The sequence below is a fragment of the Ovis canadensis genome, chromosome 17 (assembly GCF_042477335.2).
Source record: "Ovis canadensis isolate MfBH-ARS-UI-01 breed Bighorn chromosome 17, ARS-UI_OviCan_v2, whole genome shotgun sequence".
NCBI classification, from domain to species: Eukaryota; Metazoa; Chordata; class Mammalia; order Artiodactyla; family Bovidae; genus Ovis; species Ovis canadensis.
This window is the reverse complement of record NC_091261.1, coordinates 78,467,241-78,495,156: the sequence shown is the minus strand read 5'-3', so window position 1 is coordinate 78,495,156 and position 27,916 is coordinate 78,467,241. Positions and strand designations below refer to the sequence as shown.

Here is a 27,916-nt window from a genome sequence, read left to right as displayed (position 1 = left end):
TTGCTTTACAATGTTGTATTGGTTTATCATACATCAACATGAATCAGCCATAGGTATGGGACACACGTCCCCTCCCTCTTGAATTTCCCTCCCACCCGCTATAGGTTGTCCCAGAGCACCAGGCTGACCCCCCCTATGCTATACAGCAACTTTCCATTAGCTATCTGTATCCAACCAGTCCATCCTAAAGGAAATCAGTCCTGAATATTCATTGAAAGGTCTGATGCTGAAGCTGAAACTCCAGTACTTTGGCCACATGATGCAAAGTGCTGACTCTGAAAAGACCCTGGTGCTGGGAAAGATTGAAGGCTGGAGGGGCAGGGGACAACAGAGGATGAGATGGTTGGATGGCATCACTGACTCAATGGACTTGAGTTTGAGTAAACTCCAGGAGTTGGTGATGGACAGGGAGGCCTGGTGTGCAGTCCATGGGGTTGCAAAGAGTTGGACACAACTGAGCAACTGAACTGAGTTGAACGTACACATGGTGATGTGTGTATTTCAGTGCTGCAGCAGGCACATGGGCAGGCACGTGTACTGCCTCCTCTTCACTGTTCGGGGCAGGTGTTGGGGTGAATGGCTGGTGGCACCCTGCATGCTTCAAAGAACATCACCCTTTCTCAACCCAGATGTTGTGGGGATTCCCACCAAGGTCTCTTCCCTTGAGAATGTTCCTCTGTGCAAGAAACACAGGGATTGGGAGCAGCTGTTGCACTGAGGCTGGAAGGAGATTTTCCAGGGGCTGATCTACCTGGACGCCCAGCCTGGGGGCTTCACCAGGTCACTTTCCCAGTGAAAGTGTTTTGGAGGTATTTTGCTGTAGGCCAGAGGGATATCCAGAGAAACCTAAAGCCCATAAACACCTAACCAGTGATTTTTATGTTTTTAATTTTTTTAAATTTAGTTTTTAATTGAAGGATAATTGCTTTATAGAATTGCATTGGTTTCTGCCAAACATCACTTCTTGGCCTTTTGGTTAAGATCACATGTAACATGTAGTATCTGCTCTTATCAGTCTAACCACTGTTTCACTCTCTTCATGGTTTGTGGTGGTGGTTTAGTTGCTAAGTTGTGTCCAGCTCCTGCGGCCCCATGGACTGCAGCCCGTCAGGGTCCTCTGTCTAAGGAATTTCCCAGGCGAGAATACTGAAGTGGGGTGCCATTTCCTTCTCCAGGGGATCTTCCTGACCCAGGGATTGAACCCGGGTCTCCTGCATTGCAGGCAGGTTCTTTACCAACTGAGTCACCAGAGAAGGCCCTTAATGGTTTGCTCCCAACTTTATACCAAGAATATTAAGGTGAATTGAGTACTCCGTGGACGTGGGAAATTCTTTTTTTCCTAAAGAAATATGCCTTGGTATATAAAAATGAGTACACAGAGAAACATCATTCTATTTATGATGTTTAGAAACCATTCTATTTCAGTCATCAAGTTTTCAAAGACTGATCTTGCATCAAGGAATATGTTAACTCTAGGTGTTCAGATAATTTACACATGTGTACTTTATAGAGTCCCTTTAAAAATATTCTCAGAAGTGGAATCAACAAATACACTATTTTGGTAGAATTTTTAGAGTTTAAATAGTCCCCAAATGTTTTATGTCACCTGTTGCATTTTTATTATTGAAACTGATACCTTCTATTTCTGCTAACATGAAGGAATAGTTATTGTCTTGAAGAGTGAAATAAAAGGTCTACTGTCGTAAGTGGCCACTTTCATTTTTCTATTTTTTAAAGATTTCCTTGCAAGAAAATTTGTAAATAGTAGTGCACTTATCCAGTGGTTTTCTGATTTGGGAGAGAATGTGGCCATAGCATGAGTTATACTTTCATCCAGCTGTAAGATGTGTGTGTGTCTGTCTCACGTGCCTGCTCCATAAATCTAAGGGTCAGTCCTCTCTGTGTAGTACCTTCATGAAAATGGCATTATACATCGGGACTTAAAGCCAGAGAATGTTCTACTGTCATCTCCAAAGGAGGACTGCCTTATAAAGGTAAGAAATTTATGCTCTGTATGTGGCCACTCCAGTAGATTTCTGTTCAGAAACTGTTTTCGAATTCATCAAGTAAAAAGTGGGAGCATAAAAAGGGAGGGGATTTGACCTTTCCATTCTTAGCAGTTCTTTCAGCGGCCAGGTAGTATTGCTCCAGTGAAGTTGCAAATGAGCACTTAATTCAGCTCCATGTGTACAAGCCACTTTCATCTTCAGAGAGAGGAAGGAAGAGTCTAGATGGGAGAAACACATCCCCTGCCTTCCTCTGTTTAAGATAGTACTTCCCAAGCCTGGCTTCATTTGAGAATCCCTGTTGATTTAGAAAAAAAAAAAAACCAAACCACGACAGCAAGCCTGCACCTTAGAATTGCTGTAGGTGGCACCCAGGTGAAGTATTTTTCCCCAGCTCCTCAGTATTTCCGTTTACAGCCAACATTGAAAAACTGGGGTCTAAGAAAAATCAGGAATAACTAGATTTCTAGAGTCTTTGTTAAGGGTTATAAGCCTTTTGTGAGGTTACAGAGAAGACAGATCTAAGTTGGGAGAAAACCTGAGCCTTAAAGTTCCTTGGCTCGGGAATTTTTATTTAAGCAAAATTTAATAACTTGGAGGATTTAAAATTACCTTACAGGGCTTTCCTGGGGTCCAGTGGCTAAGACTCTTCTTCCAATGCAGGGGGCCCGGGGTTTGATCCCTGGTCAGGGAACTAGACGCCACAGCTAAAATTCAGAACAGCCCAATAAATAAAAATATTTTAAAAAAATTACCTTACAAAGACAAGAATGTGTAGACTCCTGATTAACAGTGGCATGAATCAGGCTAGGAACTATTGTAACCTTCATGTCTTTTTTGAATTGGCAGACTATGTTACTTTTTATTTCATGACATTAAAAGATGCCTTTTTGTCCTTACTTTAGATTACTGATTTTGGGCAGTCCAAGATTTTGGGGGAGACCTCTCTGATGAGAACCTTATGTGGTACCCCCACCTATCTGGCTCCGGAGGTTCTCAATTCCTTTGGAACTGCTGGGTATAACCGTGCTGTGGACTGCTGGAGTTTAGGAGTTATTCTTTTCATTTGGTAAGAAAAAAGTTTTTATCGCTTCAGACTGTGGTTGGTGGTATTAAGGTGAAATAAAAAGTGTGTCCAGTTAGAGAGTTTGTGTTTAATTTAGGTCACCTTTTTTTGGACCATTGATTTAAAACAATACCTAATTTTTCATTATGCTGAAAAAAAATTGATACATCTGAATGCCACTACTGAGAATGCCACTTGATTTCTTTTCCTTTCTCTCTCTACCAATATGAAGCCTTAGTGGGTATCCACCTTTCTCTGAGCATAAGACTCAAGTGTCATTGAAGGATCAGATCACCAGTGGAAAATACAACTTCATTCCTGAAGTCTGGGCAGAGGTCTCAGAGAAGGGTATGGATACGAAAGAGTTCAGAATTTGTGTTTTGCTAAATGTATGTGTGCTGCGGTGGGAGTTTATTTTCAAATTCTGTGATGTTTTCTCCTGTCAATCCTGTTCTTATTTTCTGTTAGTTTTTGTACCATTTTAGAGGCAAAGGAAGTTATTGGGAACTTGGGCTCTAGAGCCAGGCTGATGTAGGCTTGTGTCATGGGGCTGGTACTTCTTACCTTTGTGACCTTAGGCAAGTTACTTAACCTCTCTGGGTCTCCTTTTTGTTTATTTGTAAAAGAGGGCACAATAAACCTCTATTTTAAGGAGGTTTTGTGAGGGTTAAGTGTAATATCGAAGAAGGCAATGGCACCCCACTCCAGTACTCTTGCCTGGAGAATCCCATGGATGGAGGAGCCTGGTGGGCTGCAGTCCATGGGGTCGAGAAGAATTGGACACGACTGTGCGACTTCACTTTTCACTTTCCTGCATTAGAGAAGGACATGGCAACCCACTCCAGTGTTCTTGCCTGGAGAATCCCAGGGACGGGGGAGCCTGGTGGGCTGCCGTCTATGGGGTCGCACAGAGTCGGACACGACTGAGGCGACTTAGCAGCAGCAGCAGCAGCAAGTGTAATATACTCACTGTGCCTGGTATCTATTTAAGTGTGCAAAATAATGGGTAACTTTTTAGTCACAAGGTCTCCTTTGAAGTAGTAAGCACAGCAAAAGCTAAATGTAACTTGTTATTCTGTGTTTTAGAATTTAAAAGGGTAACTTTGTAATTCTCAAAAGGAAAAGTAGAAAGCTGAAACTAACTGTCAAACAATGTAACACAGATGGTTGTGCTAAGTGTCAGAACATCTGATGAATAATACTGTTGCAATATCCAGCCAGCCTCCACTTGTTGCTGGCCAGTCCAGCTTTGTTTCTGCCAAGCCTGCGATTCCTAGGAGAGAGCTCTCCCTGGCTGAGGAACTCTCTCCATCACTCCATGGGTCTCAGAGAGAGTTGGCTGAACATCCTGAGTGTTTTAGAACTGGGGGAAGTTCAGCTTTAATTAGTTTGAACTTGAGTCCAGTAAGGGGAGCAGGAAAAGAGAGTTAAGTTGTGATATCTGAGCAGGGAGCCATGGGGACCATCATGGCATTCCTGGTGTTCTAAAGTCTTCGGACAAATACCGAGAGTGGGGAGGCCTAGGGGGCCTTGCCCGCTCTGTCTGCTGACTCACTGTGACCTCAGCCCCTCTCTTCTCTTTCTGGATGTTGGCCTGTGATTCTGGCACACTCTCATTTTGTTGATTTAATGTTTTTATCCTTCTCACTGTGATTTGCCAAATTATCTTATTGCTTTAGCTCTGGATCTCGTCAAGAAGTTGTTGATAGTGGATCCAAAGGCGCGTTTTACAACAGAAGAGGCTTTAAGACACCCGTGGCTTCAGGTGTGTATGGGGCAGTGGCTGTCCGCCTGAAATACCCAGGCAACCCTGAACTGTGTCCCTGAGATGGGGAAGAGGATGAAAACATACGTTTGCTTGGTTGGGTCTAATGCCATTTTTCAAGACTGAGCTTTAGGTGGGTGGAGGTGCATATTTATGTCTGTGGGTGTGAGTGTGGGCATGTCTTGCATTTGTGTGCAGCCTTTACAGCTTGACTTGGATGAACAAGCTCTCCTTATGGCCTGTCCTGGTTCCGTGTGGCTTCTCCAAGTCTGCAGTTCAGTTGTGTTCCTTTGAGAGGCGGTTGTAGCTCCAAACCTCCACCCCAGCTGCGTCCTTCTCTTCTCTCAAACCCCTTACTCAGACAGATGGGATGAGCTGCGTTCTTGCCATCTTCAACCTTAGATCAGGGAAACGGGGGTGGGGGAGCAGCCTCCTGCGGGGAGAACCTGGCTATTTCTTAAGCCCAAGTGATTGGGTATGAGGGGGTCCTACTTCCTGTTCATGGTGAGCAAGCGTGCTCTTAGCAGATTGTCACCTGCGCCTTTCAAGTCTGCATTACCTCTGTGTCCCTGCTAGGCTCCCATTAGATTATGCGTTGACTTCATTCAAGCTACTGGAGTTGGAAGTCCTTTGTGCCTTTGCTGGGCTAGTCTTTGGTTTTAGAATTCACTACAGCCTTGGGCAGGCTCTCTGATGGATGCCAGGTCTGTGAAGTGGAGTTCCTTTCAGCACAGCCAGCCATACCCCTTTCTGTTAACTTGCAGTTGGTCTCTGTTACTTGTGGGGATGGATGGGGGACTTAACCAGGTTGCTTAAGCTGGAGGCTCAGATACTCTGGGAATTTCTAGTCCAGAAACTCCTGGGGCCATCCAGTCTCAGCACTGTGCTTTGGGGGCTCTGGGAAGACTGTCATTTTTTCTGTCTTCCAACCCTCAGCTCAGGCCAGCTCAGGTTGAGAACAAGAAATCCCTACCCCCCCTCCAAAAAAAAGTAGATGTATATGTTTGGGATGTTGCCCTGGAAACAGCAGTCCCCCCTGACCTCCCACCTTGCCTCCTCCCCCCAGCAAAAAAAAAAAACCAAAAACCTGTCAGATGATTTAGCACTTAATAGACCACACAGATTTGAAACTGCAGTACCCTGGAGAAAAGGAATTTGGAAACAAAGGGGGCCTTTGCATGTGGGGACTTAATTTTGATGAAAAAGAAAAACATTCCTCTTGGCTCTTTTCATATGCCTTAATAGGGAAACTCCTGGGGGCCAGATACGGAGGTGGAGGAGCTGTTAGTCTTGAAAAAAACAGAGCTTGCCAGTTAGGCCTGGGAATAGGATTTACACCCACCCGAAATGTACAAACAAGTGTAGCCCATTTTTCTTTAACTTTCTGTCTCAAAAGAAAATTGTTGTTAACGGCCAAGGAAAAGGTGAAGTTCAGCCCTGCCACAGGGGTCTCACTTGAATACTCTTTTGTCCATGTTTTATTTTTCCAGCAAAAGGTGGAGTGAACATTCAGTGATGACAAGGATGCCGACTGCCCACATAAATCACCTGTTAGTGACAGTTTAGGTTTTATTTTGGGAAATTCAACATTTTTGAAGAAACTAAATGGTTTTGTGGATCTGGCACTGGACTGTTTGTCCAAAGAATATGACTCTTGTCATTCTTTCTTGTCATCAACAGTGTCCAATTTAGGGATGCCTGTAGCTTTTTGAATTATATGTGTGTGCACAGTCACTCGGTTGTGTCCGACTGTTTGTGGCCTATGGACTATAGCCTGCCAGACTCCTCTGTCCATGGAATTTCCCAGGCAAGAATACTGGAGCCGGTTGCGATTTCCTACTCCAGGGAAACTTCCTGACCCAGGGATCCAACCCAAGTCTCTTACGTCTCCCACATTGGCAGGCGGATTCTTGCATTCTACAGATATATGCCCAGGAGTGGGAATGTTGGAGCATATAGCAACTATTTTTAGTTTTCTGAGGAACCTGCACACTATTTTCCATAGTGGCTGCTCCAGTTTATATTCCTGCCAACAGTTTGGGAGGGTTCCCTTTTCTGCACACCCTCTCCAGCATTTCTTATTTATAGACTTTTTAATGATGGGTATTCTAACCTGTGTGAGGTGGTACCACATTGTAGTTTTGATTTGCATTTCTCTAATAATTAGCCATATGGAGCATCTTTTGATGTGCCTGTTGGCCATCTGTATGTCTTCTTTGGAATATATATATGTGTTTTGCTCATTTTTTGACTGAGTTTTTTTTTTTGTTGTTGTTGTTGTTGTTATTGAATTGTATGAGCTGTTCGTATGTGTTGGAAATTAAGCCCTTGTCGCATCATTTGCAAATATTTTCTCCCAGTTCATAGGTTGTCCTTCAGTTCTGTTCATGGTTTCCTTTGCTGTACAGAAGCTTGTAAGTTTGATAAGGTCATGTTCATTTATTTTTGCTTTAATTTCTATTGCTTTGGGAGACCGACCTAAGAAAACATCAGTAAGATTTATGTCAGAGAATGTTTTGCCCAAATTCTCTTCTAGGAGTTGTATGGTGTCATGTCTTATATTTAAGCTAAAACCCATTTTAACTTAATTATCTGTGCAAAGGCCCTATCTCCAAATAGTCACAATACTGGGGGTTGGGCTTCAACATGTAAGTGGGGAAAGGGGGAGGGGACACAATTCAGCCATAACAATCACAATTCAGTTGCCATAACGACAGGCGAATAGCATTTTCAACATTGATTGAGCCCCTCTGATACAGAGGCCCCTGTGCTTATTACCGTGCCTGGCACCCGAGGGTCCTCGTAACTGTTTGTTCACTGGGTGAAAGAGGGAGGTGGGTGAGGTGGGTGGGCAGGAAGGCACAGAGGGCATTCCCGGTGGAGGCTGTGAGCAGGTATAGGAGGAAATAAGGGGTGGACCTTTGAGGGTGGCCTTGCCTGAGAAGTGAGATCCTAGAGGAGACTGTGGATGAACTTGATGCTTGGACAGTGGGGAGCTACACTGAGTAGCTCAATAAACACAGTGATGGAAGCAGGTGATTCTAGCTGCTAAATGTAGAGGATGAGATGATTGGATGGCATCACCGACTCAATGGACATGAGTTTGAGTAAACTCCTGGAGTTGGTGATGGACAGGGAGGCCTGGCCTGCTGCAGTCCATGGGGTCCCAAAGAGTTGGACATGACTGAGCGACTGAACTGAACTGACGTGTAGAACAGGTAAACTGATCCTTGTGCACTAAGTTTTCTGCAGTCAAATTACTGAATGTTGAAGGCCTTCCCTCCTTGGTTCTTCCTCGCCCCCATCCCCCATGGTGCACTGTGTATGCCAATACATAGTGGGAGAGGTGGGGGCGGGCTGGGATGGGAAGGTACATGGGGATTTGGAAACGAGCTGCTCTGGGACTCTGTTCTGCACGTGCTACTTGGCAGTGGCTGAGCTCAGCTTTCAGCTGGCCCCAAAGTCCACATTCCTAATCATGTGGCATTTCACCTTTCTGAAGGGGGAAGCTACACCAGGCCACCTCTCCTGGTTGGCAAATCCTTAAGTCCTGCAGAAGTGAGCATCTTGGGAGGTGGGCAGGGGAGTCTACATGCCCTGCCCCACCCCTCATTTCCATCTCTAGCAGCAGGAAGCACCTGTTCACTTTTTCCTCTGATTAACTCTGGGGTATTGTGGGCTTGCCATCAGAGTTAATTCGTATAGTGCTTGCTTGCTGAATTTTCTAGGGTGCAGGGTTGCTTTGTTAGGGTGGCCCTGGTAACAGGCTTCATTGTTGGCAGTGGGAGGGGGCACCTATTGGAAAGATGTGCAGAGCAGCATGGAGCCAACCCCAGTATCTGGCTTCCTGATTGCCATCTCTCAGGATCTGGGACGCTCGTTCTAAAAGTATTTGACCACTGGGGTCTGTGGTTCTCTCTGACCCACAGGGAGCGCTTAGGGTGTATGGATTTGGTGGAGCCCATGTTGACTGAGTGTTGACTGCTGATTAGACTGTTCCTTTTTCTCCTCTTCACCCCATCTTAGCCCACTTCTCTGTTTCTGGGAGCATCCTGGCCCTGCCTTTTAGGAGCTTTCTTTCCCACATTCACAGCCTACTTAGGTTTTCCATTTCTTCACAGGACGAGGACATGAAGAGAAAATTTAACAACTTGCTTTCTGAAGAAGATAAGTTGATGGCTCTGCCCCAGGTCTCTGCCCAGGTATTCTGGATGATGGTCATTAAATGTAGGCTAAGTTTAAGGAGCCCATGAGTAGAGGATGAAGAGCTTGAATAGTCTTTTCAGCTCCAATTGCTTAACATTTTTTGGTAAGAAGTAATGTCGTAGATACTTTGTTTCAGCTTGATCTGCTCTGATAATTTAGAAGATTTACTAATGAAGAATATGTTTTATGAATTAGAGAAGCACAGGTGGGGGTCATTATTCAAAAAGTCTCTTGTAAGGCAAGATTGTGTGTGTGCTCAGTTGCTAAGTCTCGTCCGACTCTTTGTGATCCTGTGGGCTGTAGCCCACCAGACTCCTCTGCCCATGGGATATTTTCAGCAAGAATACCGGAGTGGGTTGTCATTTCCCCCTCCAGTTGATCATCCCGACCCAGGGATCCAACCAGTGTTTCCTGTGTTGCTGGTGGATTCTTTACCACTGAGCCACATTGGAAGACTGTATTAGAGGCTCAGATTTACATTTGTTGAAAATTTAAAAATTTGGAGGAGTGATTGATGACTTACTGATTATAATCTTATTCCTCTGAAGTTCTTGGTATATATGTTAATATCTGTTCATTTTCTGTCCTACCTTCTTTCGGTAACACTCATTTTCCCATCGGTCCCTCACAATTCTGTAATGGGAAAACACACGAAAGGGTCAGGAGAAGACAACCAAGAGGGGGCTGGTTATGCTGCTTGTTTCCTTGTTTTCTTTTTTTCACTGCACCACATGGCATGTAGGATCTTAGTTCTCCAACCAGGGATTGAACCTGTGCCCTCTGCAGTGGAAGCACGGATGCTTAACCACTGGACCCCCAGGGGAAGTCCCTGCAGCTTACTTTCAATACGCATTGTTGAGTGGTTGGAGGCCCCAAGGGAGAGAAATGTCAGTCCAGTAAACCTGTGTGAGTCGGGGAGGGGTGTGGTAGGGGTTCAGAGCCAATGAGGACAACCAGTACTCTTGGTCCTAGAAGGTTCACATGAAGTGCTCCAAGATTACTGGAAGCATATTGGGAAACTGATAATTGTGACGAAGCCGGAGGTTTTCTTTGAACATCTCTCCCCTTTCCTTTACTTGCAGCCTTCCACAAGTCGAAAGCGGCTTCTTGAAGGGGAAGCAGAGAATGCCGACCCCACGAAGCGCCTGGCTGTGTGCGCGGCTGTCTCGTGAACACTGGTGGACCACGAAAGAAGTGTACCTTCTTGAACCCCTCTGCTGCCATTTTCTTTAAATATGTTTTGTACAGTTTGTATTTCATTATGGGAACAGCTGCTTTTCCACAACCACTGATACACAATTCAAAATGTGATGGAACCTGCGCTTTGTGCTTCTGCGTGTTGATCAGCTCTTAGCTACATGCCTTCAGTGTGTATGTATTTGATATGTATACTTCTGGTGCTTCTACTTTGGCTGTAACTAGACGTGTTTCTGAGGATACGTCCCTGGGTGAGCTGCGTACAAGTTCTAAAGACCCCTTAGAAAGTTACAGGTGGAGGGGCACAGCAAGTCAGGGTGGGGTTTGTTGAAAGTGGCTGGTTGCCAGAGTCTTTACCAGACAGTTGGTACTTTGGTGCCCATACCATGGCCCACTTTTGTGATTTTTATTTTAATTTTTTAAATTCAATTTTTATTTTTTTGGCTGTACAGCTTTCGGGATCTTAGTTCCCTGAACAGGGATCAAGCCTGTGCCCCTCTGCAGTTGAATCATAACATCCTAACCTCTGGACCACCAGGGAATTCCCCCGCAGTTTTAGAGTCCCATTCTCACCCTCATGGTCCCTAAAACCACAGACCCAGATAAGTTGTGAAAATCAAAATCTTCCTGATTATAGGAAAAAGACCAGAAACACTGACTGTGTTTGAAATGTAAAAAAGGCATGTGTGCTTGTCCTATTGACCCAATGATGACCAAGAAGACCCTATATAAAGTGCCTGCCTTGGTTGGTCTTGTCTAGTGATTCAATGTGCTAGGTCCTCTGATTACCATCATGTTATAAGTGGGGAACCCAGACCGAAGAAGTGAGGTGACTTACTCAATGTCACACAGCTAGGAAGTGGCAGAACTGGGACCCAGCCCAGGGCTTCCTGACTCAAATCTTGTTCCCTATCTCCTCTGTCCCTTGTTCGATCAGACTTAGGGATGTAGACTCACAGACAAAACTCGTGTGAGGCTGGTGTCTAAATCTTGAATACTGGTATGTTCAATCATGATGGATGGATACAACCCCATAATCTGTGGAAGTTGAGACATCTTGGGGACAAGGAACAGAAAGAAGCCCATTCAAATTACTTCATGGAAAAGGAGATTTGTTTCGGCCTTACAGAGGGCTGGGCCTGGGAGGCCATCAGGAGCCTGGGCAGTTCTAATGGCTGGCTTCTCTTGTCTCTTTCCGACCCACTGAATTTGCCTCTCTGGTCACTTTGGCTGACTGATGCTAGGCCACATTGTAGTCTGCTGACCATGCCATGAGTTGAGTGCCTTGGTTCGGATGCTGCTGTTGAGCCAGCCAGGGGAGGGTGAGGGGCACACAGCTGTTGCCCCAGGCAGTGAGGGTGATGGTTGGCAATGGAAATTAAAAGGGTGTGTAGGCATTCTGAGGCTTGGCTGGCCTGTTGCTGAGGGCTAGATGGGGATTTAGGTGGTTTGCATATTTAAAGGAATGAGGCAGAGATTGCCAAGTTAGATGGGTTTCAGCTCATTTGAATACTTAATGTGAAGGCTGTGGTTTCTTAGGGCATCTTTCCCTCTTGGGGTAGTCAACCAGCCCGTCTCTGTTTTCAGTGCACTCTCTGGTTACACCTACCATGGGTAATGGCCTCCAAAGATGTTCTTATCCTAATCCGCAGAATTTATGAATATGTTCCTTTTTCATGGCAAAAGAGATTTTGCAGGTGTGATTAAGTGAAGGATCTTGAGATGGGAAGGTTATCCTGTTTTATCAAAGTGGGCCCGTGTTGTCACAGTGTTCCTTTTAAGAGGGACACGGAGAGTCAAGAGTCAGAAGAGAGGGAGTGGTATTCTTTGAAAGCAGGAAGAGGCCACAAGCCATGGACTACAGGCAGTCACTAGCAGCTGACCAAAAGCAATGGATTCTCTCCTCAGAGCCCCCTGAAGGAACCACTGCTTTTACTTTACACCTTGACTTTAGTTACATGAAACTGATTTTAGACTTCTGACCTCCACACTTAACAGAATAAATATGTACTGTTTTAAACCACCGAGATTGTGGTAGTTTGCTACAGCAGCCAGTGGAAACATATACTCACTAATGAGACATCAGCTGCTGATCTGGGGATACCAAGCATCCACTTCCACTTCTTAACCTCATACTCCACTTTTCTTTAGGGGGGAATTCTTTTCCCCTATCCCATGAGTTCATAGCGGGAGGGGGAGATGGTACCTAAGAAGCCAAAGGGGTCCCTAGAGGCCTTTCCCCTGGTAGAGCTCCTCCCACTGACCACCCAGCTGGAGGTGGGCACAGGACTGAAACATGAGCAAATGGAGCTGGGATGGCAGCATTAGTAGGAGCAATCAGAAGGGGGAGGGGGGATCCCTTTTTCCACCTGCCCCACCCCCCCATGTCCTGGCAGGGCTGACCCCACTCCCTTCCTAGAGGGGCTCCATATGGTCCATTCTGGCCAGTCTTGCTGTGATAGGCTCAGGCAGATGCATGTGACTCAAAGGGGCCCTAAAGAAAGAAAACCCAAGCCTTTGGCTGGAACTTCTGGGAAACAGTTCCTGCTGTGAATATGTAAAGTCACATTCATAAATTATGGGAAGTTAGGATGAGAACACCTTTGGAGGCCATTATTCACCCTACCCTGGTAGAGGTGTGAGCTGGGAAGTGCCTGGGACACTGGGGAGAACTGTATGAGAATGAAGTCATCACAGACAGAAGCAGAGCTGAGATGTAGAATGACTGAGCTTATTGTATGAGTACCTGAATCCAGCTATCCCTTTAGTGAGGTACCAACCAGGACTTTGATTTGTTCCCTTAGTTGATTTACTTCAGGTTGAGTTTTTTAAATTAAAAAAACATTATTTTAATTTTTTTCATTGTTTGGTCACTTGTGTCTGGAAAAGGCCAGACTAATAAATCCAACCATTTGCAAACTCTAAGAGACCCTTGGACACTCTTTTTAAGTAGGGAAAACTAAACAACTACTGTTGTTTTTGTGCCAACTTCAGGGTTTTTGGAGAGGTTTGGGGCAAAGAATGGAAACTGAAGATGTGGGAACTAAGAATCCCTCCAGCCTCAAAGTTGAGAGAACCCCCTCCCAGCTAATTATACCGCAGGGTTTGGGAGCAGAGCCCCTTTCATTAAACTTTTAGGAGTCTTGAAAGGACAGGGCTGGAATTATACCACTGAAGCTTGGAGAGCTTGCTGTGTGCCAGGCATTGTGCTCAGACACACGTGTGCCTCCTCAGAAAGCTCACCTCAGCCCTGTGAGGCGTTACTGCCCCTCCTCCCTTTACGGGTTTAGAGATTTCCCAGTTGGCAACAAGTGGAGGCAAGACTTGAACGGAAATTTCCCTTTTCAAGAGACCTTGGTTTTTGATCATAAAATTACTTAAGAGGTTTTTGTCACCAGTTTACCACTTGGTAAAAGTACTAGGCGCGGTATTGATATTTTATCTGGATTACTTCAAGTCCTCTGACTCACCTTAGTTGTTAGACCTTCCCCATTAAGGAAAAACAGGCATCTGGAGACCTGACCTTAATCAGGTAAAGGTTAGTGGGGATGCGGGACTCGAACTCAAGTTTCTCCATTGAGTGTGGCTTTTCCAGTGACACAGACATTCAGTTGTGCCGCTTAGGCTCACGCACGTGCTCACCGACCACCGCGATGGGGATCTCGATCACCTTAGCGGTGTCCTTCCCCTCACACTTCTTGGGGGTAATTACCTCTTGGGGTAGACCACCGCTTCAAGTCCAAGCAGGTGAAGCTTTTAAAAGGGGTAATGCTACAAGGGGTCTGGTCTGGCGTCGTCCGCAGTGCGGCAGGCGGCTGAGCCCAGCCCAGAACAGCGAGCGCTTGGGCCTGGCCGGACGGGTGCGGAGGGGGTGGGCGCAAGGCTGGGAAGAGCGGGGCCGGGGCCGGAGGGCGTCAGGCTTCGGGGGGCGGGGGCGCGGCGAGTGCGCGCGTGCGCGGTCGGGGGCACGCGCGGAGGCGCGCGGGGAGCGTGCGCGGCGCGTGCGCGGCGGGGGGGTAGTGTGAGACGCCGCGGCGGCGCGCGGCACGGCGGGAACATGGCGCGCGGGGCCGGCGCGCGCGCCTAGCTGGCGGGACCGTTAGCTCGAGGCGGACGCGGCCCGTGCCCCGCGGGGATGGAGCAGTCGCCGCTGCCCGCTCCTGAGCCCACCCCGGGGTCGACCCCAGCACGGAGTCGTAGACGGCGGGAGCCCGAGTCGCCGCCGGCGCCGGCTCCGGTGAGTGCTTGAGGGGCGCGGGCCGGGAGAGTTTCTTTGTGAAACTCCGTCGGTGCGAGCCGGGCCGGGCCTCTGAGGCTGACGAGCGCCCGCGAGGCGGAACCCGCCCGGCCGTCCAGGTTCGAGCCCGGCCTCGCCTCGCTCGGCGTCGGGGCCGGGTCTGTCGCCTGCCCACCTCAGTTTCCGCGGGAGTGTTTGTGTGTGCGCGCCATCGGGGAGGGGAGCGGTATACAGTCGGCGCCTAATGCGCGCGGTGCCACTCCTTGCCTCCGGCCCCTCGAGGCGGCGACTGCCCGCGGTTCGGGCCCACGGGAGAGGGAGACCGCAGCCTCTGGGAGACAGGTGTCGGTGCAGCTCCGGGATGCTCAGGTGCAGACAGCCCCAGGTGGAATCTGAGGGAGTGAGCTGTCCGTCCTCGGAAGGAAGCAAGTCTGTCAGAGTGTCAGCACGGAGGGTGTTTTGGAATGCTTTACGTTTATCTCAGCTGGTTGTGTGGTTGGGGTATTTATTCGTTTGAGTGCCGGAAGCTGAGTGAAATGGACTGAAACCAAGTGAAATGGAGGTGTGGCTCCCACTGGGTGGGATGAGATGCCCCAGAGCACCCTGCCCCCAGACAAGCCAGGGTTTGGGAATAAACTGGAGCGCTTGATAAAAATACAGGCATCACGACTCACCCCAGGCCCAGGCACTGCAAGGCAGAGGAGCACATTTGAATTTTTAACAAACTCAAGTTACTATGTTCAGAGCTCACCATGGCATCCTGGTATCACTCGCGGTGCTTGGCTCATGGTAGATGGTCAGTAAATATTTGCAGGAAGACTGACTTAGGGAGCTTCCAAAATAGGAGTTCTTGAGGTATTTTCAGGAGCTTTTTGATGTTAACATCTCTGTCAGATATACTGTATGTGATTTTCCTCAGGTCCCAACTTAACTTTTATGACTTTATAAATTCCTTGTTTTCAGTATATTTTAAGCAAAAGCAGGGTATATACATTGCTTAGTATAAGCCATCAACTATGTATACCCTAGCTAGATAGAAATTAATTTCTGAAACTGAATTCTGAATTTAAAAATGCATATTTTTTTCTCTTCATCACATGGGAACGCTAGGCTTATAGGATTTTGTTCTTTTGAGGCAGGTAAATATTTACATTTTCAACAAAGCAAATCTGAATTAGTTTATTCAGAAAGTTGGCAATTTGCTTAAACCTCTGAGTGTTTGTTAATCTTTATGTGATATTTTGAAATTGAGATTTATGTTTAGTTCAGAATCAATGCTGAGTAGAATTGTTTGAAAGTTATTTGAAATTTCAGGGGCTGTTTTTTTCATGTGTTTTGAATTTCAGTAGTTGATTTAATTTTAGTAGTTCTTGTTGATGGAATACGAATGTATAGGAAGACAAAATTGTAGGAATTGAGATTGCATCTGAAGAAGAAAAGTTAAAAATTAGGTGCTCTTTTTCTCCCACTGTTTCATTTTTGTAGTTTATGCAGTGTCTTTTAAGGAATTCTTTCGAGATATAATTGACATATAATATTAGTTACAGGTGTACAATATAATGGCTTGATTAGTTACAGGTGTATAACATGATTTGAAATTTATATATTGCAAAATGATCACAATAAGTTATATCGTTACAGTTTTTTCTTGTGATAAGAGGTTTAAAGATCTGCTCTTTTAACAACTGTCAATTATGCAATACAATGTTATTAACTATAGTCACCATGCTGTACATTATATTCCCATGACTTTTTTTTTAAGTATCTTAAAGAAACAACCCAGCTTTTTAGAGATAGAATTATCTTACAATACAAAGTCTTTTGTGACTGGTTTCTTTCACTTACCACAGTGTTTTTGAGGTTTATCCATGTTGCATGTGTATCATTTATTTATTGCTGAGTAATAGTGAACAGATATACCACATTTTATCTTTTGATGCATTGATAGACATGAGTTCCCTCCCTCCCCCACATTTTGGTTATAATAAATAATACTGCTATGGACAGTTGTATACAATTTCAGTGTGGATGTAATGTTTTGATTTTTCTTGGGCATACCCCATTTGCTGGGTTATATGATAACTCTGTATTAATGTTTTGAAGAGTTGAAAATCTGTTTCCTAAGGCATTGCATCCTTTTTCATTCCCACCAGCAGTATATGAGAGTTTTACAATCTTGCCAGTACTTGTTATGGATTGTCTTTTTAACTTAGCCATCTTAGTCGGTGTTAAGTGGTATCTCATTGCAATTTTGATTTGGATTTCCTTGATGACTAATGACATTGAGTGAGTGTGTGTGTGTGCACGCGTGCGTGACCTTACTGCCCATTTGTATATATTTGGAGAAATGTCTGTTCAAATCCTTTGTCCATTTCAGGTGTCCAGTTTTTCATTGGCTTATTTGTCTTTTTATTATTGAGTTGCAAGAGTTTAAAAATTTTTGGTAAGTCACATATGTGATTTGCAAATGTTTTCTCCCACTCTGTAGGTTTTGTTTTCAGTTTTTTGACAATGTCCTTTTTTGCAAAGTGATGATGAAGTCCAAATTATCTGTTTTTGCTTTTGTTGCTCATGCTTTTGTTGCTGTATCTAAGAATTCATTGCCAAATTCAAGGTTTACCCCTATGCTTTCTTCTAAGAGTTTTATGTTTTTAGTCCTTATATTTAGGTTGTCAATCAATTCTAAATTGATTTTTGTGTATGGTGTAAAGCAGTGGCCCAAATTCATTCTTTTGCATATGGTGATCCAGTTGTCTCAGCACTATGTATTGAAAACATACATATTCTTGTTCCATTGAATGTTCTTTGTACCCTTATTGAAAATCAGCTGACTGTTGGATTTTATTTCTGGATTCTCAATTTTATTCTATTGTCTGTCCTTATGCCAGTACTATACTATTTGGTTACAGTAGATTTGCATTGATAATAAGCTTGTAATAGGTTTTGAAAGTAAGTGTAAGTCTTATAACTTCATTCTTTTTCAAGACTTTTTTGACTTTTCTGGGTCCCTTGCATATGGATTTTGGGATCAGTTTGTCAATTTCTGCCCAAGAGTAGCTGGAATTTTTATAAAGATTATGTTTAATCTGTTCTCTCAATAATGTTTTGTAGTTTTTAGGCCCAGGTCTTAAACTTCTTCCAAAACTTTATTCCTTAGTGTTTATTTTGTTGTATTGGTTGCTGTTGTACCTGGAACTGTTATCAACATTTCATTTCACGTCATTGTTCATCACTAGTTCATTGCTAGCGTATAGTAGAAATACAGTTGAGTTTTGGATATATCTTTTTAAATATTTATTTTTAATTGGAGGATAATTGTTTTACAATGTTGTGTTAGTTTCTGCTGTACAACAACATGAGTCAGCTGTTTCTGGTGTACAGCACTGTGAATTAGCTGTAAGCACACATATATCCCCTCCCTTTTGAGCCTCTCTCTCACCCCACCTCTTAGATGTTATCTTTCAACCTCATCATTTAATGGTAGTCTCTTAAAGTTTTCTGTTTCAGATCTTTCCTTGAAAATGGTAAGGAAGAAAGGTCTTTGAAAGCTCAAGTATGGATGCAGATGTAGGTTCATATCTCCAGATTTTGGCTGTGCTACTTACTAGTTGAGTTTTTGACAAATCTTAACTGTTACTACATCTCAGTGTTCTCATATACTCAATGGGACAGTGATATCCACCTCAAAGAATTACTAAGTAAGAGAGAGTGTAGGTAGATATTTAGAACAATGCCTTGCGTGTGGTAGGGATTTGGTACTTGTTGTTTATCTTCTTTTGCTAATTAACTATTTAAAAGCAAGCCCCAAAGCAAACAAAACTGCCAAACCAAAAAAAAAAAAGCAAAAAAACCCTCTTTCCCCCTAAAATAAACAAACACAACCCCCCACAAATAAACAAACGTAAAACACAGACAAGACAAGAAAAACAAAAAAAATGAAACAACCAAACCACAAAAACCCACAAAGAAAAAACCACAGACAAAAACCTCAAACCTCTTCCTGTCTCCATCACTTTTCTGTGACCCAAGAAATCCCTGTGAGTGCTTGAGGAACAGTGAAAGACAAAGTCTCCCACACCACACAGTTGTATTATAGAAGGCTGCTAAATCTGGGCTGTGTGTATGATACTTGATAGTGTATTTGTATGTATTATTAAAAATAAAAGTGTAACTGAAAGCTGATTTTATTCCACAGTTCTTATTAATGTGCTGTTCTTTTACTACTTATTTTTCCTAAAATCAGAAGCAGTGCTTTTTCATTAAGTTTGATGGTTACAATAGTTACTTCTTTAGAGTGGTTGCTATTTTAGAAAAACTCAACCTGATGTTTAAACTTAAATTTAATAGTACTTTTATTTTGAGGTTTCTTTAGTAGCTAGAGTAGATTGCTATTTTCTGTAGGAGGAAATCAGAAGTAACAATATTAAGGCAGATATGGTGCTTGGAACAAATCATGTTCACTGAATGTGTATTCACTATGAACCAAAGAAAATAATTGTTTATATTGTAAGTATTATTTAAACAAAAGCTTATCTTCAAGATCACAATTAAATTTATAGCCCCCACATCCTCAGACTGATAACTCATAGATATTTATATAAAAAATTTAAATCATAGTGTCTTTATTTAAAAAAAAAACTTTGGACTTTCCTAGGGGTCAGTGGCTGAGTCCGCACTTACACTGCAGGGGGCAGAGGTTCAACCCCTGGTCAGGGAAGATCCTGCATGTGGTGTGGTACAACCAAAACAAAATTAAACCCTTTTATTATTACAAAAACTATGTTTGCATTGTATGAAATTAGAAAATATAAGACAAGCAAAAATACCACCCTCATAACGTTGCCAATATAATGATTACTATGAATACTTTAATGCATAACTTTCTGGAATTTTTTCTGTACATCTGTTTTTTTTTTTGACTGTGAGACTTATGGGATATTGAAATTAGAGACTAGTCCATTTTATTGGAAATCAAAGTAGTACTGGCAGATTGGAGCTTCCCTAGTGGCTCAGATGATAAAGAATCTGCCTGCAATGTGGGAGACCTGAGATCAATCCTTGTGTTAGGAAGATCCCTTGGAGGAGGGCATGGCAACCCACTCCAGTATTCTTGCCTGGAGAATCCTCATGGACAGAAGAGCCTGGTGGGCTACAGTCCACAGGGTCACAAAGAGTTGGACACGACTGAGTGACTAAGCGTGTGCAGACACAGACATACACACACACAGACACAGACACACACACAGACTGAGAAAGCAGTAAGAGTAACTAGAGAGTAGAACCGTGAAAGTGGGGAGGCAGGTGGTCTTTAAGGGCTCTAATTGCCCTTACTGCGACCACTACCAAAAACTTTTCATCTCCAGACTGTATTACGTCTAGGAGAGGAAATTTCAGTCTGGAGAATATGCAGTATTTAATAATTAATAGTGTGAAGTTAACTTGCAGTATTCTGAAACGTGAGTTGTTGAGATTCTAGTTGACAAATAATGATTCATAATGGGGATGTGGTACTATGTTGTGGGTAAAGAACAGATTGCTAAGAAATAGCAGGTGGTCTCCATAACACAGGAAACCTGACTCTGTGTTGTGGTTTTGCAAGAGTAAAAAAAAGTTTAGCTGTGACTGTTAGATATGGGAAGGAATCTTACTGTATACAGTTTCCCTTTTCATGATTATATATATGACATTTCCATGCTCTGACTGCATAAGTTTGCCATAGTGGAAGTTAAAAAATTGCCATAGTAGTGTTTCTATTAATGTGGACTGAATTTCAGAAAATGATAGGAAATTTTAAAAATCAGTATTCTTTTCACTTGCAGAAATGGATAAAAAATGTCACTTTGATGAAGGTGTAACTTCCTAAGATGATTATTTCCCTCTGTCATCATAAAAGGAAAATCAGAAAACTTGATGCTTATATTTTGCAAACTCATGCATTGGTATCCATTTTTAGATAATAGGCACAAGAAAAAGTTTTTGAAGATGAGAAGAAAGTAAGAATAGGTTAGAAGAGAAGATATATTGGAAAAGAATCAACCAAATAAACAGAAAGTAGAAGCAAGCAGAGGTGAGAGAAGAGGGTAGTTATTAGATTTAAAGGACAATATTCTAAAAATTGTGAAAGTCACTCAATTGTGTCCAACTCTTTGCGACCCCATGAATATACAGTCCATGGAATTCTCCAGGGCAGAATACTGGAGTTGGGTAGCCGTTCCCTTCTCCAAAGGACCTTCCCACCCACGGATCGAACCTAGGTCTCCCACATTGCAGGGGGTTTCTTTACCAGCTAAGCCACCAGGGAAGCCCAAGAGTACTGGAGTGGGTAGCCTTTCCCTTCTCTAGCGAATCCTCGCTACCCAGGAATCGAACTAGGATCTCCTGCATTGCAGGCAGATTCTTTACCAGCTGAGCTAAAAAAAAAAAAAAAAAATGATATCCCTGGTGGCTTAGTTGGTAAAGAATCTGCCTGCAATGTGGGAGATCTGGGTTCGATCCCTGGGTCCGGAAGATCCCCCGGAGAGGGAAATGGCAACCCATTCTAGTATTCTTGCCTGAAGAATTCCATGGATAGAGGAGCCTGGTGGGCTACTGTCCATGAGGTCACAAAGAGTTGGACATGACTGAGTGACTGACTTTCACTTTTCATTCCAAAAATTACTGGGATCTCTGTTTGAGGCTTGCAGGACTTTAGTTCCCAGACCAGGGATTGAACCCATGGCACCTGCAGTGGAGATGGAATCCTAGCCACTGGATTGCCAGGGAATTCCCAAGACAGTCTTGAAAAAGAACAAACTTAGAGGTCTCATTCTTCCCAGTTTCAAAATCTGTAAAGTGAGAGTAATCAAGAGAGTGTATTACTTGCATAAGAATAACTTAAGTCTATGGAATTGAGAGTCTGGAAATAAATCCTCACATGTATGGTCAACTGATTCTCAACAGTAATGTGAAGACCATTCAAAGTGGGCAGAATAGTCTTTTCAGTGAAAGTTGTTGGACAGCAGACAACTGGATATCCCCATACAAAAGGTTGAATTTGGACCCCTGTCTCACACCATACACAAAAATTAACTCAAAATGTATTGAAGACCTAAATGTAAGAGCAAAAACAATAAAATTCTTATCAGAAAGCACAGGTCTATAAGTGACATTTTAAATGCGAGCATGGTAACCTTTATATATTTATGAGATTATTATGCCAAGTTATAGAGCAGAGGAAGCCATCAACTTTGTAAGACTTACCCTGTGACCTTCGTCTTCTAAGAGCTTGCTGCTGCTGCTGCTAAGTCGCTTCAGTCATATCTGACTCTGCGACCCAAGAGATGGCAGCCCACCAGGCTCCTCTGTCACTGGGATTCTCCAGGCAAGAATACTGGAGTGGGTTGCCATTGCCTTCTCCTCTAAGAGCTTAGTTTCCTGAAATTTTGTTAGTATAGTTTGATACTGAAGAGTATATATTTAATAAGGCTAAGCACTTAGGTTGAAACAGTATTTTTAATTTTAGAGTGAATTTGTTGTTGTTGCTAAGTTGTGCCCAACTCTTTGTGACCCCATGGACTGTAGCTTGTATCTCCTGGAGTTTGCTCAAATTCATATCCATTGAGTTGGTGATGGTATCCAACCATCTCATCCTCTGTTGGCTCCTTCTTCTCCTCCCTTCAATCTTTCCCAGCATAAGGGTCTTTTCCAATGAGTTGGCTCTTTGCATTATGTGGCCAAAGTATTGGAGTGTCAATATCAGTCCTTCTAATGAGTATTCAGTGTTGATTTCCTTTAGGATTGACTGGTTTGATTTGGTCATTCTCATTTCCCTCTCAGAAATTTTCATGTTACTAATATGATTTTGGAATTCAGGCACCTTTATTGGACATTTGACCTTGTGTATAGTTTCTTGTCCTTGGGAAAAATGTATTATGGGGGTTGCACAATTTCCTGAGAGAGTACTAAAAATAGTCACAAATGCTTTTGTTCTGTAGGTAATATTTTTGTGTAGAGTGCTGTCTTAAATCTTTTAGGTTATGAAGAAATGGGATTTTTGAAAGTTGCTCCACTGTCAAATAATACTCTTATTAAATTAGTTCCTAATCTCTATGAAGATTTATGAGAACTATTCATAAAAATTTTTCTGGAAATTGGTCATAAATTCAAAATATATTTTATAAAAAGTAAAATTTTCATTAGGTATATTTGGAAGAATCATGTAAATTATAAAATACTGTATGTTGGCAGTGTTGTTTCCATAAAGTATAGGGTCTGTTGATTTCAGATTTTAATCACTAACATTTTGTGTTTACTGTGTTTTAGGTACTGTTCTAAGTCCTTTACATAAGTTAACTCATTTAGTTCTAACAACTATCTTTCTTATGAGATAGTAACCTTGCCATACCTCAGTTTTCTTTTGTGTAATAAGGGGTAACAATACTAACTAAGTAGTATCCTGCTCAAGTTCCACAGTTAGGAAGCTGAGTTGCCCTGGATTCTAAGTTAGTAGTTAGGCTCTGGAGTTTACTTTCTTAGCCATTGCACTGGACTGTCTTTGATTTGAATGATCATTAAGCAAATAATAATCCATTATAACTATCTTTTACTATGGGATATTAGACTTACTGCCAGACAGTAATATAGGAATGCCCCTGGATATTTTTAAAGATCTAGTTTTCATTTTGGGGTTTAAGGTTATGTTGGCACAGTATTCTGAAATTTGAGTCTTTATAATGATAGAGCAAAAGGATGAGTACTTGAAACTGAGTTTATTCTTTCATTTTATTATCTCACAACTTTATTAATCAAAATATAAACTTGACTGCAGGGTAAGCAGTTTATTTTTAAGTATTTAAAGTTATAAAACTGTTATTAAACTAATACTTAATGCAGTATCTGACATAAATGTTTCTTGAATGAATACTAAACCAGATAATGAAGAAAAGTATCAAAATGAGGCTACATAAAAATAGTTTTAAGATAGTAAAGGAATGATTGTAATTTCATATGCATCTCTGAAATAAAAGAATTGTAAAATCATTGCTTATATCTTCCTTTCTTATTAATGAAGGGAATCAGTCTTTATAATACAAATTAAAAGTCGTTAACTAAAAACAAAAGATAACTAACACTATAAGGAATTTATTGATTCAGAATTTTAGCCCAAGGAGAGATTTGAAAAATAAAACTACAGTTTTAGTTTCCTGAAAGAAGTTTTTGGTTGTTTCTACTTAATAAATATTAATTTTTGAGCTTATTCCTTTTTCTTGAGTTAAAGAGTTGAAATAATTAAATGTCTCAAACAGTTTTATACTGCTCTCTCTCTCTGCATACATATATATATATATATATATATATATATATATATATATATATTTGACTGCACCATGCAACTTATGGGATGTTATTTCCCTGATGCAAGAATGGAACCCAGGGCCTCAGCAGCAAGAGTATAGAGTCCTAACCACTGGACCACCAGGGAATTCCCTACTCTTCTGCTTAAGAGTACATATTTATTTCCAGTTTAAGTTGAAGTTGGAGGAGTTAGATTTAGTTTGTGTTTAATACTAGCTGAATGTTTTTCAAAATGTAGTTGGTTTGCCATGATTGTCATAGCATTAAAAAAAAGCATTATTTGTTTGGTTGCTCTGGGTCTTAGCTGTGGCATGTGGGATCTAGTTTCCTGGCCAGGGAATGAACTCAGGCCCTCTGCATTTGGAGCACAGTCTTAGCCACTGGACTACCAGGGAAGTCTCTGTCATAACATTTTGATTGATCAGAGGAAGTTGTGAGAGTGAGTTTGTATCAATTTGGCTCAAACATTAAAAAAAAGTCTTGTTTCTTCTTGTGTAGTATTTTATCACATTTTGTGTATAGTTACTTTAGATGCAGCAGTATTTTAACATTAACTTTGAAAAATACTCTCCTGGAGGTGTCTATTCCTTTAGATGAAATCTCCAGGTTTCAAGATGTGATGCTTAAGTACTTTGTCTCCTGAGAGTGCACTGTGAAAAGATAGCTGTACCAAAGCATGACTATTTTTAATAGAAGCAATTCAGTTCAGTTCAGTCGCTCAGTCGTGTCTGACTCTTTGCGACCCCATGAATCGCAGCACGCCAGGCCTCCCTGTCCATCACCAACTCTTGGAGTTCACTCAGACTCACGTCCATCGAGTCAGTGATGCCATCCAGCCATCTCATCCTCTGTCATCCCTTCTCCTCCTGTCCCCAATCCCTCCCAGCATCAGAGTCTTTTCCAATGAGTCAACTCTTCGCATGAAGTGGCCAAAGTACTGGAGTTTCAGCTTTAGCATCATTCCTTACAAAGAAATCCCAGGGCTGATCTCCTTCAGAAGGGACTGGTTGGATCTCCTTGCAGTCCAGGGACTCTCAAGAGTCTTCTCCAACACCACAGTTCAAAAGCATCAATTCTTCGGCGCTCAGCCTTCTTCACAGTCCAACTCTCACATCCATACATGACCACAGGAAAAACCATAGCCTTGACTAGACGGACCTTAGTTGACAAAGTAATGTCTCTGCTTTTGAATATACTACCTAGGTTGGTCATAACTTTCCTTCCAAGAAGTAACCGTCTTTTAATTTCATGGCTGCAGTCACCATCTGCAGTGATTTGGGAGCCCAAAAAAATAAAGTCCGCCACTGTTTCCCCAACTATTTCCCATGAAGTGATGGGACCAGATGCCATGATCTTCGTTTTCTGAATGTTGAGCTTTAAGCCAACTTTTTCACTCTCCTCTTTCACTTTCATCAAGAGGCTTTTTAGTTCCTCTTTGCTTTCTGCCATAAGGGTGGTGTCATCTGCATATCTGAGGTTATTGATATTTCTCCCGGCAATCTTGATTCCAGCTTGTGTTTCTTCCAGCCCAGTGTTTCTCATGATGTGCTCTGCATATAAGTTAAATAAGCAGGGTAACAACATACAGCCTTGACATACTCCTTTTCCTATTTGGAACCAGTCTGTTGTTCCATGTCCAGTTCTAACTGTTGCTTCCTGACCTGCATATAGGATTCTCAAGAGACAGATCAGGTGGTCTGGTAGTCCCATCTCTTTCAGAATTTTCCACAGTTTATTGTGATCCACACAGTCAAAGGCTTTGGCGTAGTCAATAAAGCAGAAGTAGGTGTTTTTCTGGCACTCTCTTGCTTTTTCCATGATCCAGTGGATGCTGGCAATTTGACCTCTGGTCCTCTGCCTTTTCTAAAACCAGCTTGAACATCTGAAAGTTCATGGTTCACATACTGCTGAAGCCTGGCTTGGAGAATTTTGAGCATTACTTTACTAGCATGTGAGATGAGTGCAACTGTGCGGTAGTTTGAGCATTCTTTGGCATTGCCTTTCTTTGAGATTGGAATGAAAACTGACCTTTTCCAGTCCTGTGGCCACTGCTGAGTTTTCCGAATTTGCTGGCATATTGAGTGCAGCACTTTTACAGCATCATCTTTCAGGATTTGAAAGAGCTCAACTGGGATTCCATCACCTCCATTAGCTTTGTTTGTAGTGATGCCTTCTAAGGCCCACTTGACTTCACTTTCTAAGATGTCTGGCTCTAGATTAGTGATCACATCATCATGATTATCTGGGTCGTGAAGATCTTTTTGGTACAGTTCTTCTGTGTATTCTTGCCACCTCTTCTTAATATCTTCTGCTTCTGTTAGGTCCATACCATTTCTGTCCTTTATTGAGCCCATCCTTGCATGAAATGTTCCCTTGGTATCTCTAATTTTCTTGAAGAGATCTCTAGTCTTTCCCATTCTGTTGTTTTCCTCTATTTCTTTGCATTGATCACTGAAGAAGGCTTTCTTATCTCTCCTTGCTATTCTTAGGAACTCTGCATTCGAATGAGCATATCTTTCCTTTTCTCCTTTGCTTTTCACTTCTCTTCTTTTCACAGCTATTTGTAATGCTTCCTCTGACAGCCATTTTGCTTTTTTGCATTTCTTTTCCATGGGGATGGTCTTGATCCCTGTCTCCTGTACAAGGTCACTAACCTCATTCCATAGTTCATCAGGCACTCTATCTATCAGATCTAGACCCTTAAATCTATTTCTCACTTCTGCTGTATAATCATAAGGGATTTGATTTAGGTCATACCTGAATGGTCTAGCGGTTTTCCCTACTTTCTTCAATTTAAGTCTGAATTTGGTAATAAGGAGTTCATGATCTGAGAAGCAATTAAACCTTTGCAGTATTGGAATATCTTTCCTTTTTATTAGTTGTGCATCAAAAAAACCAGGACCAAGTGCATCAGGCATCCTATGACTGTTTCAAAGGGTGAAAGTTTGTCAATTCTGAAAGGGGTGGGTCTGAGACTTAGAAGGACCAATGGCAATGCTTTTGGTCAAGGTATTTGGAGAGCCTTTACAAATTTTTCCAGTCTTAATGCCATTTGAGCATTTGACTAAACCGGAGGATTGAGGGTGGTAAACACAGTGAAAGTATTGTAAAACTGGCCAAACTACTCAGGCTTGTCAAAGGAAGTGGCCATAGAATGTGTTCTTGATCACTGTGAAGTTTGAGAAGCATTCTTTTGGTAGGGATAATTTTTTTCCTAAAGGACTTTTTAGCCACAAAGGAGGCAGTAGCCTGTCTGCAAGGGAAGGCTTCCATCCAATGTGATAACACACAAACCATGGCTAAAACATATTTATATTCATGAGACAGAAGAAGTTGTATGATATGCATTTTGCCAGACCTCAAATGGTCCATGGGGCAGTTTAAAATGTCCAAGAGCAGTACTAACAGGCTTCCCTGGGTTGTGCTTAGATAAATGAGACAAGTGAGGTAGGCACTTTTTGTGGCCTTGTTATTGTTTTCTCACCAATATTGATTCATGAAGGCCATCATTTTGTTGGTAGACCAGTGGCTTATTGCATGTACGATGGTGAGGACTGAGAATTTGAGATTCTCTGGTAGGATGGGGTTGTTATTTGGTCCAAACCACAACTTTCTCTTTTTATCAAGTCAACAATTGTTGAGTTTCCAATCCTGTTTTGTTTTTCCTGAGGCCATTGTTGGGCTTCTCTAGCCAGTTTTCCTAAGTTATCATTTAGGGAAATAACCCTTTTGACCATGACAGAGGTTTGGCGATTGTTGGTTCCTTTAATGGTAGCATTACTTGCAGAGATGTCAGCAAGGTGATTTCCCTTAGCTTCCAGAGGGTCAAGTTTAGAATGCCCTGGAATTTTAATAGCTATCCTGGAATGTGAAGTCAAGTGGGCCTTAGAAAGCATCACTACAAAGAAAGCTAGTGGAGGTGATGGAATTCCAGTTGAGCTCTTTCAAATCCTGGAAGATGATGCTGTAAAAGTGCTGCACTCAATATGCCAGCAAATTCGGAAAACTCAGCAGTGGCCACAGGACTGGAAAAGGTCAGTTTTCATTCCAATCTCAAAGAAAGGCAATGCCAAAGAATGCTCAAACTACCGCACAGTTGCACTCAT

The 27,916-nt window shown here is 42.5% G+C and overlaps 2 protein-coding genes across 6 annotated transcripts in view; both read left to right on the top strand.

Annotated features, from left to right (window-relative positions):
* The window catches only part of CHEK2 (checkpoint kinase 2), a 35,344-nt gene extending 24,358 nt beyond the window's left edge, over positions 1–10,986 (top strand). For 3 of the 4 annotated variants that reach the window (XM_069557171.1, XM_069557170.1, XM_069557172.1), the window contains 6 exons: positions 1,908–1,994; positions 2,912–3,075; positions 3,305–3,420; positions 4,752–4,837; positions 8,959–9,039; positions 10,126–10,364. In XM_069557171.1, coding sequence (XP_069413272.1) covers positions 1,908–1,994; positions 2,912–3,075; positions 3,305–3,420; positions 4,752–4,837; positions 8,959–9,039; positions 10,126–10,215 — 624 coding nt within the window. In that variant the 3' untranslated portion in view covers positions 10,216–10,364. Of the gene's footprint in view, positions 1–1,907; positions 1,995–2,911; positions 3,076–3,304; positions 3,421–4,751; positions 4,838–8,958; positions 9,147–10,125 lie in introns of all 4 variants that reach the window. The other variant, XR_011249853.1, reaches the window with a different exon arrangement.
* A 2,169-nt stretch (positions 10,987–13,155) lies between these two features.
* The window catches only part of TTC28 (tetratricopeptide repeat domain 28), a 565,861-nt gene continuing 551,100 nt past the window's right edge, over positions 13,156–27,916 (top strand). For both annotated transcript variants that reach the window (XM_069557167.1, XM_069557166.1), the window contains exon 1: positions 13,156–14,477. In XM_069557167.1, the coding sequence (XP_069413268.1) occupies positions 14,376–14,477 (102 nt within the window). In that variant the 5' untranslated portion in view covers positions 13,156–14,375. The remainder of the gene's footprint in view (positions 14,478–27,916) is intronic.